This window comes from Nelumbo lutea, chromosome 2 (assembly GCF_056320005.1).
Source record: "Nelumbo lutea isolate HS-2025 chromosome 2, American lotus-T2T, whole genome shotgun sequence".
NCBI lineage: Eukaryota > Viridiplantae > Streptophyta > Magnoliopsida > Proteales > Nelumbonaceae > Nelumbo > Nelumbo lutea.
Genome location: NC_142685.1, coordinates 88,533,158 through 88,548,306, shown reverse-complemented (window position 1 = coordinate 88,548,306; position 15,149 = coordinate 88,533,158). Strand labels below are relative to the sequence as shown.

General features: G+C 34.2%; 1 protein-coding gene and 1 pseudogene across 1 annotated transcript; both read right to left on the bottom strand.

Moving 5' to 3' along the window:
- Nucleotides 1-255: 255 nt before the first annotated feature.
- LOC148871753 (GDP-mannose 3,5-epimerase 1-like) lies at nt 256-1,603 on the bottom strand (annotated as a pseudogene).
- A 10,545-nt stretch (nt 1,604-12,148) lies between these two features.
- LOC148871752 (wall-associated receptor kinase 17-like) lies at nt 12,149-14,590 on the bottom strand. Its single transcript, XM_088967708.1, has 3 exons — nt 14,454-14,590; nt 12,644-13,712; nt 12,149-12,406 (listed from the first exon to the last, which is right to left on the bottom strand). Exons 2-3 carry the CDS (start codon nt 13,628-13,630, stop codon nt 12,374-12,376), a joined length of 1,020 nt encoding a protein of 339 aa, XP_088823834.1. The 5' UTR covers nt 13,631-13,712; nt 14,454-14,590; the 3' UTR covers nt 12,149-12,373.
- Nucleotides 14,591-15,149: the final 559 nt, after the last annotated feature.

Sequence of the window (15,149 nt, the reverse complement as noted above, 5' to 3'; positions counted from 1 at the left end):
CTTATTATATCATTCAAGAATAGAAGAGACCCACCTTCAAAATCTAGTATAATACATGTGAATAAAACATTCCTTTCATACATCGAAATGGTAATTATAAAAATGAAAAGGACCATACGCCTGACCTGCATCATGAATTATTACTACTATCCGTACCCATTTCATTCCTGCCAACATGATACGGTGGTATTGATTTTTTGAACATAATACTAGGCCTTTTAGTGCAACCATAGATGCTGATTAGATTCACCAACATCATTCTTTACCATCAGCTGCACGTAGTGAGCCAAGTTGAACAGGTGCTTGTGTAGCAACCACTTTGGATGACCCATAAACAGCCACATCGACACCCTGAGCCTTCTCCTTCTCAATCTGCTCCTTGATCCAAAAGTAAGTGATTCTCAGCCCATCCTGCAAAAACACAAAGATAGGAATGCAGTTAATAAGAGTGCAAAGAAAAAATTATAAGACTAGAGCTTGAAAAGATAACAGTGAGATAGATATTCAGTTCAGTAATAACCTTAGAACACCTTCTACACATTCATCAATGAAGGTGAAAGATCGCGTCTGAAGTCCATCTCCCCACATCTCAAACTTATCAGTGGATGTAATGACCTTCTGACAGATAGCAGCAGGGGCCTTCTCCCTCCCACCTACAATTGGTGAAAGCAATGCAGCATATATCAACATATGGCCAATGAAACAAATATACCCAATAAATATGAATCCTTGCATGTTTAAGCTAACCTTTCCATGTTCCAAAGGGGCCATATATGTTATATATGGAACCGTCCAATTCAGCACTCAATTCCATAAGTCTTTTGTGTAATGTTTGCACAGCTCTTCTGTTGCAAGTTTCTCTAAGCCATAAGCATCTTGAGGCTGCAAGAAGAAAATAAAAAGATTAAACTCCATAAATAGTCAGTAAGTTGAAATCAATAGAAATGAATCCAACTTCTTTGAATTAATTATGGCAGCAAACCTCTGCAGGCCAGGCATCAGACTCTTTCAATCTCACATTAGTTTCCAACTACTTAAATTCATGGTAGATGCAAGCACTAGAAGCATAGAAGAACCTACAAAACCCAACATACAAAGACATGCAGACAAAAACTGCAGCAATTGGTAACATAGTAACAATATCCAGAATCCAGTTCTCAAACAGGGAGTACAAACATGATGCAGTCAAGTGTTCCAGGTTAACAAACCTTTTAACTCCGTTGATTCTTGCAGCCTCAAGCATTGTGTTGTTGTACATAATAACTGAATGGTTAGATTGAATGAAGCCCATCCCTCCTATGTCAGCAGCAAGATTAAAAACCTGATCAACCCCAGTTGTAACCTTTAAGCAGTTATCCATCACCCTGAGATCAACAAGGTGGAATTCAAGACAGAACATATCTTCCGTCATGTGTTCATTTTTCTTCCAGTCAGAAGCAATGATGTAATGGCCTTCACTCTTCAACCTCTTGGCAATATGGGAAGCAATAAACCTGCCAGCTCGTGTAATGGAAATTCGGAGCTTCTCCTGTGGCCAGTATGGTTCCCTTTCTAGATTCTCGTATGTGTATGCCCCGTAGGTGGATCCATCAGTACTCCCCATTCTGCTGCACTCAATAGTTCAGACAAAAAATGAAAAGAATCCGCAACCCTTGATAAAGAGAGAACAAAATAAGCAATGTTAAAGTATCTCTTAGTCTTACCATCATCACCATAACCAGCCACAGTTAAAAATGTAAAACAAAGAAAAACAAGCAAAGCTATGATGCAAATGCAGAGGGAAAAAAATAGCTGAACCAACTGAAAACCTTGTAAAGGCCGATAGAGTACCAACTATCCATATAATCTGAAGAAGAGAAAGAAACAAACCGTCTAGAACGATACAGATAATTGGTACGAACAAAATACCAAAATGCAACCCCACCCACCCATTTGTAATCTATATCCCAGTATTTTCTCCATTTCCCTTCCACTAGAACGTTAAATTTCTGTTTCTTAATGTTTCTTTCTCTAATGGAAAGAACCTTCCCATTATACCTTTTTATTGATGAACTTGATTGGACCATGACCCTAGCTCGAACTAACAAAGGTCGCCCAGAATGTTACCTTCTCTTCTCTTCTCTTGCTTGAACAAATAGAGGTCATCTAGAAAACCACACAACCCTAGCTCTAAATCGCCCAAAAAATTGCACAACCCCAAACTGCCCAAAAAATCGCACAACCCTAGATTTTCTTCCCAACTTTCTTGCTCATGAAGAATGTTGGTAAATGGGGTCACTGTAACTTTAGAGGGGAAGATCTGAGGTGCGTTTGAAGACACTGCCTTTAGAACGTTATTTGCCCCCACTCAGTTTCACTGTGTTTGCTGTTGGGTTATAGGCAAATCCGTTCCCAAGATACAACAGAGCCTTGGGTGAGAATCTGCAACCAGCAAAGTTGAAGAATCTCTGAAGAAACCTTCTGTGAGACTGTAGTAGACCGGACTGAGAGAGAGAGAAAGTGGATTTCGAAAATGTGTGTTTTTGAAGTCTGATTCATGCTCCTTAAATAGTTTATGAAGAGGTATGAAGAAAAGGTAGGTGCTAGTTCAGAGAAGGCTCCTTAAACAGTCACAATTTCAAACATTGTGACTGTTTAAAAAGTAGTTAACATTTAATGACTGTTAACTTTGAATTGTGCCTCTTGATCACTCCCGATCGAATTGTGACCGTTGATCTCATCAACAGTGACCAATGGTCAGCATTGCACCAAAACCAAAGCCGCCCTTCGCGAGCCACATGGGTGCGCATGAAGTGCAAGCAAAGTGCGCCTCTAAAGCGCCTCATTGCACCGCACACACATTTTTCTCAATACTAGGGAAAGGTTTCTTAGCCATTTTAGATTTTACACATATCTCACATTTTTCGGTTGATTCATTATTGTAAGCAATTATACCAAGTTTGTTCATGTTCTTTATGGATTTAAAATTTAAGTGTTCTAATCTATCATGCCATAAAGAGAAAGAATCAATAATATAAACAAAAACTTTTCCTTCATTAATACTTAATTTGAACATACCATTACAATCATATTCCTTTCCAACAAACATCCCATTCTTGGATAGGATTAGTTTGTCGGATTCAAAGACAACTTTGAATCCCCTCTTACAGACAAGATTTATTGAGACCAAGTTCTTTCTAATGTCAAGAACATGGAGAACATTCAAAAGAGTCAGTGTCTTTCCGGAGGTAAAGTTCAACTCTATGCTGCTTCTTCCAACAATTTTGGCACATGTTTGGTTTCCCTTCTATACCTCCTGGCCATCAGTCACTTCTTTATATGTTTTGAACAATGACTTGTCCTTGCAAACATGGACTGTGGCGCCTGAATCAAACCACCATTCAGAAGACGATTCCGCCATGTTGACTTTAGTAATCGTGGCCACTAGATTATCTTCTACCATGTTTGTAGACTTGGTTCCACCTTTCCGATGTTGGCAGACTCGGGCATAGTGCCCCTTCTTTCCACAAACATAGTAGGATCCTTTCTTATTGTTGCTCTTCTTGAAGTTCCCATCCTTCTTCTTTACTTGTAATGTAGGGTTAGTCTTCTTCGATCCGTTTTCTACAAAATTGACCTTAGAGTTCAGCATACCGGCCAAGGTCTTATCCCTACTATCTCTAATCAGAGACTCTTCTTCAATACAAAGGTGTTGCTAAATTTACTCTTAGGTAAGTTCTTCAGCCTTGTGCAGAAGTTTCTTCCTGTAATCCTTCAAAGAGGGTGGAAGTTTGGCAATGATTGCTCCCACTTGGAAAGATTCAGGAAGGATGATGTCAAGGGATCGGATTTTGTTAAGTATCACCTGTAGTTCATGAACTTGCTCTAGTATGGGTTTATGTTCATTCATTGTGAAGTCAAAGTATTCTGCAATAAGATACTTATTTGTACCTGCTTCTTGCACCTTGTATTTGAATTCCAGGGCCTTCCAGATTTCTTTTGGAGATGTAAGTTCCTTGTAGAAATTGTAGAGCCGGTCTGATAAGGCATTTAGTGTGGTAAAAAAGAAGATCATCTTGTCTTGCCATCGGCTAAAGGTTTCTCCATCGAACTTTTCTAGTTGAACAAGATCCTGGTTCATCATCTTGATCGAAATCATGCTTGCTTCCGCCTCTATTGCAGATTAACATTCTAAAATTGTTGGTAAATGGAGTCACTGTAACTTTGGGGGAGAAGCTCTAAGGTGAGTCTGAAGACATTGTCTTTAGAATATTTTTTGCCCCCACTCAGTTTCACTGAGTTTGCTGTTGGGTTATATGCAAATCTGTTCCCAGGATACAATAGATCATTGGGCAAGAATCTGCAACCAGCAAAGTTGAAGAATCTCTTAAGAAATCTTCTGTGAGACTATAGTAGACCGGATTGAGAGAGAGAGAAAGTGGAATTTGAAAATGTGTGTTTTTGAAGTCTGATTCATGCTCCTTAAATAGTTTATAAAGACGTATGAAGAAAATGTAGGTGCTGGTTCAGAGAAGGCACCTTGAACAATCACAATTTCAAACATTGTGACTGTTTAAATAGTAGTCAACTGTTAATGACTGTTAGCTTTGAATTGTGTCTCTTCATCACACCCGATCAAATCGTGACTATTGGTCTCATCAACGGCGATCAACGGTCAGCATCGCCCCAAAACCAAAGCCGCCCTTCACAAGCCATGCGAAGTGCGAGCAAAGTGTACCTCTAAAGTGCCTCATTGCACCACACACATGCGCGTGTTGCACAGTATTAAAACCCCATACTCTCCTCTACTATTTCTAAGGAGTGTAAAATTGCTCCTATTAAAATACTGAAAACAAAGCTTATAATTTTCCAATATGGGACAAGTTCAAAACTGGGTTTTGTAAGAGAAAAGCTAATTTTTCAATCAAGTGTGCAGGTGCAATTTCACATGTAATTGACCAATCAAACCCATTGGATTTAATCTCTTATGAGATTAAAATCCAACAAAGAATAACTTGTCTCTTGAAAATTTCTTTGCAAGGTTCTCTGTTGGAAACTGAAGAACCTTCTCTCTTGTCGAAAAAGAAGGGAAATTCACGCGTGGGAGAAAGAATTTTTTTTCCCTCCTTGCGTTTCTCTACACCAGTTCGTTGTAATGTTAGGCCGGTTTAATTCTGGTTCACAATAAAATCTGCCAAATGTATATTAATAACCACTGTGCTAGTTTTTAAAATGAATGTAGGCGGCGGTCTTTGATATCCCGTTCTTAGATGTCCCTATAACGGCAGTTGACTGCCACCTCTGAACCATTGGCTTTGACCGTTTTTCTCGTAATGTGTACACATACAAACAAATGAGAAATAATAGCAAAGAAATAATCATAAATTGTCAAACATCAATTGAACCACTTTCTAATGGCCTAAATCCAAATTCTTCCCAACTTGGGGTCAAGTCAATATTTTCATTCCAAATTGTATTTTCTTTATCATACTTGATTTGCATTAATAAATTTAGTTATAGTTTTAATTATTATTTTTTCATTCTATGCACGGGCTTCTCCACTAATAATACAAAATATAAGGCTTTGCACTCTACAAAATTGTATTTGTACTCCTTCCAAACTGAGCCATATATGCAATAATTTGAGCTACTTTGGATTAGCAAAAGAAAAATGGTGGGTTGCAGAAGTGCTGAAGCGAGGAACCATCTATGGAAGCCGAAACGAATGAGTTCTTGTGGCGGAGGTCAACGACCTTGTAGAGTTGCAGGTGAGAAGCATCAAGTGGTGGTGCACTGAAGCGCCAAGCCATCTCCATCTCTTGCTCTCCTACTCTGGTGAGTCTGCTATGTCAAGCCATCTCCATCTCTCGCACTACTACTCTAGTGAGACAACTAACATCTCTCACTCTCATTAGTATGAGAGTATAGACATAGCATTAATTAATTGTAAAAAGGATATGGATATAGAAAATTAACAACTCTTAAAGATGTTCAACTTTGACTAGCTAGACATGACTTGAAAATAATTTTTAGGTTGAATTTAAACAGGACTAGGAATGGAAATGGGGCGGGTTCAGGGATCATATTCCCCATCTCCGACCCTGATCCCAATGGGGACAAGTTCCTTGTGAGGACCCAAATCCCTAACTTTTTTTTGCTTAATGGTATTTAAAAATAAATAAATATTTTAAAAAATATATAATATTTTAAATATATTTTGATATATATCATTTTATATTATTTATATATATATAATATAAATAATATTGTTTATATATATAATAGTATATATTTAATATGTATAATATTTAATATCTATACTATATTATAAAGAAATTATGTCCCAGGTCAGCAGCCCTGTCCTTCTCCCATTCCCCTTTCTCTCTTCTCTCCTTAAATCTCTTTCTTTCTCCCATACACCCTTCTATCTCTCCCATAATATTTCAATTAATAATATAATGAAATTATATAATAATAGTATAAATTATTTAAACGTTATTTACATAATAAAAATTTAAACTAAAAAATGTTACTCAAATATTCCAATAACTAAATAATTTAAACAAAAAATAATAATAATATCTAAATAATTATATAACGTAATATAGAATATTACATAATAACTTTAAAATAAATAAAATTTAAATAAAAAAATCTAAGTATTTTACATATTATTTAAATATTTAAGTAACTAAATATTTCAAATAACGAAATATTTAACATAACTAAATTTTATAGATAAAATAACAAAATTATGTAATAAATTTAAAAAATTTCTTACGAGTAGAAGTGTAATTATAATAGATTTCATAATATTTGAATTAATTTTATAACAAAGTTATATAATAATAGTATAAATTGTAATTCTACAGATTATTAAATTCAACAAATAATTAGTAATTTAAAATATAAATAATGATATTATTTGAATGACTAAATAATATTGTAAATAGCTAATTTTTAAACATGTTAAGTATAAAAAATTAATAACTAAATCATATTTTCAATTTTTTAAAAGTAGATTAAATAAAGAAATTATATAATAGATTTCAAAAAATAATGTTAATGAATAATAATTTTAAAACATTTATCTATATTTTTTATAATATTTAATGTATTTTCAGTAATTATTTGTTGTATTCGTGATAAATATATTTTTAATAATTATGTAAAAATCTGTTTTTGTTATGTTATTTAACAAAAAATTTGCAATAATTATTCGAGATTAAAGTATTGTTACTTAACTTTTAAGTTTAATTTATTGCCCTTATTTGACTTATTATATTTTTGTTATAATTTATTGATTAATATTTGTTAGAGATTAAACTATTATTGGTTATTACACCATTTATTGACTAATTTAATATATTTTTAGTTTTTATTGTATTTTCATAATTATTGTATTCATTGTATATTTGTTAGTTATTTGTTGTATTTTCATTATAAATTTATTTTCATTAATTGTGCATTTTCTCTATAAATTCTCAATAATTATTGGAGATTAAACTATTGCTATTTATTAGAGACTAAACTATGAATTTAGCCAAAATTAGGAGAGTTCATGGGTCATTTCAGTTCGTTTGAAAGCTATTTGGCCAACTAAATCAACTTGGTTACATTGGGGAGTTGGTCACTTGAAACTAGATGTTCATGGGCTGGGTAGCCCAACGCTTGGACAATGTTTTAAGCCCACGAGCTCAAGCATAGGCTTTAAACATCAGGTCGTGATCGGGCTTTCCTAAATAAGCCTGTTCCAAGCATGACTTGGTATTTGTATAGATCGGGGTTCAGGCTTGGTCTCAAGATCTAGGTCTATTGGTCTGGACAGGCTTAGGCTCAGGTTTAGTCATTTTTTGTTTAAAAAGAGGAAAAGCACAACCTGAGCCTATATATGTACAGGTTTACCCGAGCCAACTCGGGTTGTATCAGTTTGGTCAATTGACTCAAAAAAATTAATTTTAAATTACAAAAAATACAGCAATATTATTAAAAAATAAATAAATAATTTAAATTTAAAATATAAAACATTTAAGACTAAGAAATATGAGAATTTTGCACTTTTCATATTCAAAGTATATTTAAAATATAAAATATTTATATATCTATGGTTAGGTAGGTTCGATTTTGATCGGTTTACAAATGACCAAACCAAAACTACTTGACCTAGTCGGGTTAGGAAATTGCTAAACCAAAGCTGATAAGAAAATACTAGAACCGACTAAGTTAAGTCAAGTTAGGTCAGGTTGGTTGGTTTCATTAGTTTGATGAACCATCCTAGCTGAATTTAATTATTGCTATTTTTGTATTGCAAAAAAATTATTGAAAATCATATATAAAATATAAATAATTATTAATTATTTTAAAAATTAAAATATAAAGCAATTGTATACTCTTATATTTTTGCAATGTTTAGCTTTCACTTAATAAACCCCGTGCATCGCACGGGTCCCTGCTAGTGGGGCGGGGACCTCATTCCCCATCCACCACCCCAACTGTGGTCGGGAATCCCTATTAATCCCCACCCCCATGCCCGCTTCTCCAAAGCAATCCCCATGTCCCAACCCCATCAGGTCGGGGAAGTTGGGTATTTGCTGGGGATAAGGAAAATTGTCATTCCTAGATGGAATTGACTCAATTGTAAATGTCATATATAGGGCTTTTTACATTTTAATTTCATTTAACAAGATCCGTGCATTAAATGGGTCCCTACTAGTATATACTAAATTAATATTATACCAGGTCAGATGGCCTCTTTGTGCTCCATTAGAAGGGTGCAAGATTCCCTATAGAAGCCCATGGATTTACCTCAACATGGCTTATCTCCCTTTTTCCTTTTATTTTTATTAGGAGACTAACTATACTCCACTTTCTCCTAAAATATCTCTAACTATCTATAATTCCTATTTATCCTCTTCCCACTTTTCATTATGTATATCTAAAGAAAATTTTAATTAAAAAATTTAGCAATTATTTAAATATTATAATGAAACTATGCAATAATTTTAAAATATTTATTAAAAATATAAAAGAATAATTATAATAGATTTAATAATATTCATATTATTAATAAATATTTTTTTGAAATTCTGTAATAACAATATAAATTATAATTTTATGGATTATTCAAATAAAAAAATATTAAAAAGAGATGAATAGTTGTATAACAAAATATTAAAATTCAAATAACAAAAAAATATACATATTTTACATATTACTGAAATATTTAAATAATAAAATATTTAACATAACTAAATTTTAAATAGTTAAAATAACAAAATTATGTAATATATTTATAAAAAATTCTTAAGAGTAGAAAAATAATTATAATAGATTTCATAATATTTGAATTAATAATAATTTTATACTTTACAAAATTATGCAATAATAGTATAAATTATATTTTTATGGATTTTAATAAATAATTAATATTTTAAAATTTAAATAGTAGTTTTATTTAAATAATTGATTACTATTTTAAATAACTAATTTTAAACACTTTAAATATCAAAATATTAATAGCCAAATCATATTCTATATTTTATTTCTAAAACAAAAAAATAGATTAAATAACAAAATCATGTTATAACTTTAAAAATGATCAAAAACACAAGTAATTATAACAAATTTAATAGTACTTGATAGTGGGAGAAGGCACCCCCGACACCTTAGGACACATAGATCTTGAAAAGTTACCCAAAATAAAAAATATCACCTCAATCGGACATCATAGTGCAAAGTTATGGCCTTCAAAAGTTTGCACATGCATTAAGTATGCAACTTGTAACCCACTGACCGGGTTGAATAGGTCAGTAGTTGAACCCTTCAAGTCAAGTTTGACCCATCTGAGTCTGAGTATATTATAATATTTATTAACATTAATATATAAATATTATATAATTATATTTAAAATTATAAAATTATATTCTATATATTCTATTATATTATATATGAATTTATATGTATAATAACTTTAGTGTGTTAAAAAATTGAAAGTAGAGTTGAGTTAAATCCAAATCTGATCAGATTTCAAATCGGATTTGGATGTAGGTTCTTAGTAGTCAAATCGTATGCGGATTTTGTTGCATTTGATCCAAGTCTGATCCGATTATAGCCCTACATGTTATAGGTGAGATGCATGGAATTGGAACATAGGGTGTGGACTAACATACTCATCACATTGTAAAACACTTGTGGGGATGCAGTGTAATTCAATCCACACTTATTTGTCCATAGTTCAGAGCAACTACCGTGTTGAGGTGTGGTGTGTTTTCATCCATACCACCCAATTTCTCATCTACATTACAAAACATTCCCTTAGAAGGGCAAGAACGAATGAAAGATGAAACATGCTTATCAAAAGAGACAATAACTTTTGATAAAACACCACCTTTCCACACTTAAAGTGAGGTTAGGTTGGGCCGAGTTAATTGTGGGTCTACAGTTAGGGTTGAATTTGCCAACCGGCCCAACCCAATTTCACTTTAGGTTGGGTTAGGATTGACTTCTTTGATAACCCAACGAAATTCTACTATGACTTTGTGTTTTATTATTGCTGATTTCATGATTTTAGGTTTTTATGTATTTACTATTATAATTCATCGTATACTCTAACCTTTTGAAATATTTCTTTTGTTTTTCAGTTTTGTTCTAAAAAATCAAATATAAACATGAAACAAGCAAATTACCGTTAAAAATTATGGTAAACCATAAAAATTCAGTTGGTCTCTTAGTCAATGATTAAGAGAATTTGGAAGATTTTAAGGGACTGTTTAATAATGAATTTTCTCGACTCAGAGAGACTTATTGCTTATCTTTTTTAATTAGGATATAATGATCTGCCCAACATCCGTTTCAGCCATTATGGAGTTCCCAACCTCTTTAAAATCTTGTTCACTAAAAGACAAAGCTATAAAATTTTCAGCTATAAATTTTTCAGTATTTTCAGCTGTTATCAAATAGCCTCTTGACAATGGGTTAGGTTGGGTTATGATAGAGGGATTTTAGGTTGGGTTCAGGTTAGAGTTGGGGGTTCAGAACCTTGGGTTAGATTGAGGTTGACCTCGACCTGATCTAACCCGCCCCAACTTGCACCCATACCAACAGGCTCCCAAATTTTCCAAATTGTCATCACGAGTCAGCTACTTGTTTGAAAGTTTATAGTTCATGGGCTCACACAACATATATAGTCTCTTCTCTTCATAACATGGTTTTTAAAAATGAACCAGTGATCGAATCGGTCAGGGGTCCAGTTACCGGTTCGAACAGTTCGATCGTTCGACCTGAACGATTGGTCCGTTCTGACAAAAAAAATAAAAATAAAAAATTATAAAACGGTCAAAACCGTTCGAACGATTCAAATGATTAACCAGCCGGTTCAACAGTTTATTGACCAAAATCAATGGTTTTGAGGGAAAGAGCGGTTTGTAGGAAAACGGAACCGATCATGACCGATTCCCGGTTTTTCTGGTCCGGTCCGATTTCGAAAACGGTGCTTCATAATGTATTAATGTTAGCACCTGATTTGAAGAACCAGACCAAGCCTTCCCATGTTTCATCTCTCTAATTCCAAGAGACACAAGAAATATATAGGAATAACAATTTTGGGCTTAACCCAAAACTATACCAAATTTGGGCATGGAGAGCGGTAACTAGAGGAGAACATCTGCCGTGCCAAGCCGGGCTTCTATGTCTAGAACCATAAAAAATATTTTAAACATTATATAATATGATATTATGATCCCATCATAAAACCATTGAATGGATCGCAAGACCAAAATGTTTGGCAGAAGTGTTTTTTATTTTTATAAAAAGCGGGTCTTAGGTGTTTTTTCTTAAAAATCGGTCCCAAAAAACGTCCACGCTTTCAAACACTATGATAATCAATGTTATCCACCATATGATCAAGTCCAAATTTCGAATTGAAACATAAATTTGTAAACTTGTAATGGTGTGGATCGGGATAGAAGCTGCAATGTGCAAAGGAAAATTTATGGCTCTGTGGCTCAATAGAAAATGTAATGTTGTGGCACATATGTTAGCTAAGCAACGTTTTAAGGATCAGGGTTAATTATTTTGAATCGTCTTGCCCTGAGTGGATTTGTAATTTGGCTAAGTCTCATCTGCCAAACCTAGCATAATTATGTTTAATTTGTCTTGAAAGAAACATGTGTGTGAGAGAGAGGGAGAGTCTTTTCTTTTCTTCCACATTAACTTATAAAGATCTATCAAGTATCAACTAAAGAAACAAACACATCCGATCAACTTAGAAATAGAAAATGAAGTTCAAAAGTGGGGCACAAATGATCTCCTTCGGTCCATCCTACTCCTACAAACGTCCTAGTAACTTATTAACAGCCATCTTCCTTTGACAATCATAAAGCAGAATATAGCGCTTCTATTCATCCTCACGGCCATTTGATGAACTTCCCTGTCATCCAAACAAAAAGAACGTTGAAAGGAAAACTATGTGACCCAAACCTGAAAGTTGCAACAATATCTATTTCCTCCTGAGAGAGACATTGAAAGGCAAGCTATAAAGGAAAAATAATTAGATAGCCAAACATCTACTCTGCAAATCTAATAAGTTCCATTCTTTTCTGATTTCAACAGAAAAAGGAAAAAGAAGAAGTAAAGAAATGAATTGTGTAGAGAACATTGACATTACCTCACATGAAAACGAAGACGGTTGCAACTGTTTAATCTGTCTAAGTTCCTGTACAACTTCTGTCATTGTAGGCCTCTCCTCAGGCTTAGATTTCACGCATCTCAACGAAACTTCCAGAAATGCCATTTGCTGCTCCTTGTTTCCTTCCTTGAGGATGTTCGACTTCAAATACACTTCAATATCTTTCTTATTCCAGTTTCGGCGAAACAAGTGAATAGCCCCTTCACTCTCCTCTACCAAATCAGAACCAGATACCTCGTTGGTCATACGAAAAGTTTCCGTACCAGTCAAGACCTCAAGTGAAAGAAGGCCAAAGCTATAAACATCACTCTTCTCTGTAAACCTTCTGCTAGGCCAGGCCTCAGGAGCTGTGAAAGTAGAGCACCAAGTCTTCTTGGTTTCTGCAAATGTTTCTCCTTTGGGGATCCATAATGCATCGTTGAACCCAGAAAGTTTGATGATGTAGTCTTTGTTTAAGTAAATAATCTTGGGGTTTATGGACGTATGAATGATGGGGTTTGAAGTAGCGGTGTGGAGATAGACTAAAGTGTCTGCAATTTCGGTTGTTACCCTTAGCCTGGTCTCCCATGGCAATTTCGGGCATGCAGTTTTCCTTCCCTTAACACAACAGAAGAACCATGGGTCCTCGATGATGTGATCGAAGAGAGGTCCGTTGCTTGTATCTTCGTACACGAGCGTGGGGAATTCGGTTTCCAAGCAGAAACCCAGGAGTCTCAGTATGTTGTTGTGGTTAGTTATTTGGGATGCCACTGCAACTTCATTTATGATGGATTCGCTATCATACAACTTCTTGACGGAAATAGAACGACCTTGTTCATCGATTCCGCTGTAGAGATTATATCCCAAATCTCTGTCTTCTGCATAGTTGTTGGTTGCAGTTTCGAGCTCTTGCCTGGAGAAGGTGAGTAGTGGAGGCGATTTGCTTTTGAGAGAAACAATTAGCTCTTTTAGGTTTTGGGCCTTCATTTTGTTTGAATTTGATTTAGTGGATATGATATCTTAGAACCAGCTGCTTTTGCTGTTTGTGTTGTTGTCACCCCAGCTATACCTATACGTTTTCCAAAACAAATTAAACAATACAATTTCATCTAATCAACTAATCACTTCGATGCTTTCTCAATGGCAAGAGCATGGTTTAAGAAGATGAGTTGAGTTTTTTATTCTAGTACAATACTAATCTTTACTGGATAGAGAAGAAATTTGTTTGCGGTCAATCACTTTTGCCCTGGAGCAAATTTAGAGTGTAAATGATGTGAGGTGTAAATTCTGATTTGTTCTTATTTCAACTTTACTTTTATGTGTTTGTTTGCAAGCAGCTTAATGAAGTAAAATAAAGTAGAAAAGGAAGCAAAAGTGGACCAGAGAATGTAGATTATAGAAAATGAAAGTAGAAATTCTAACATGTACTTGAAAAAAATCAAGATCATTCAATTAAGAAAAACACAAAAGGGAAAGAATCAGTGGAAAACTTAGGAGGTGTTTGAAAACAAAAAACCTGCCACATTAGCAAATTATGTGATTATTTTTTCTTCTTTCCGTGTAATCTATTTGCCCATTTTGAAACATCAAGCTGCTTGTTCATGATTTCCACTACTATATTTCACAAAAAAGAATAAATAAACCCAAATAATGCTACCAAATCTCTAGAAAATGCATGAATAAAAAATCAGAAAAAAATGCTAAATAAAAGATCGGATCCGTTTAGTCTATTAATCGAACACCGGTTATCCAACATCAAACAAAAGTTAGAAAAGAAACTCGAAGATAAAGAGAAAAAAAAAAATCTGACCTCCGGAACGCTCTCTCCTGACCAACTGGCTTTTCTCTGTCGATCGAATTCCAGTTCTCTGGTTTCGGTGTTTCGTGACTTTGGTCCAGGCGGCGACCACTCATCACCCCCTTCTTATCTTATTATTTTTACCTTCTTCATCAGTTCCGGCGGGTCTACTTAATTAATTGGTGGGAGACAAAATCATACATATCAGGTTACCAACTATCATGAATATACATGAAAGTGTTCTTTATGATAAGGATTTTATGTAGGCTCCATGTGTACAGAATACTTGAGAGGCTCATGTGCATGATTTTATCTCAAACCCTAGGCCCCGTTCACTTTTCTGTAAGTTATTTATCCAGATAAATGCAGTTTTATCTGGGTATGTTTTTCTTGGAAAACATAACATACCCCAGTAAGTGCATTTATCCATTTTCTTTTATTTTCTAGGTAAATAATGTAATGAACATTTTAGTCTTAAAAATCGTTTATTAAAAGGGGCATTTTTGTCCCATTTAAGTATTAACAACTTTCTTCTTACGTGGGAAAGTTATTTACCCACCTAGAAGATAGATATCACTTACCTAGGAAAATAAATTTTTCCTCATCCCCACATAAATCTGAAAAATGAACATGTAATTCTTGGTCAATGGAAACCAAAATCCCATTGACCAACTTTCCCCCTAGGGTTTCATTTAGTGGTTCGACCAT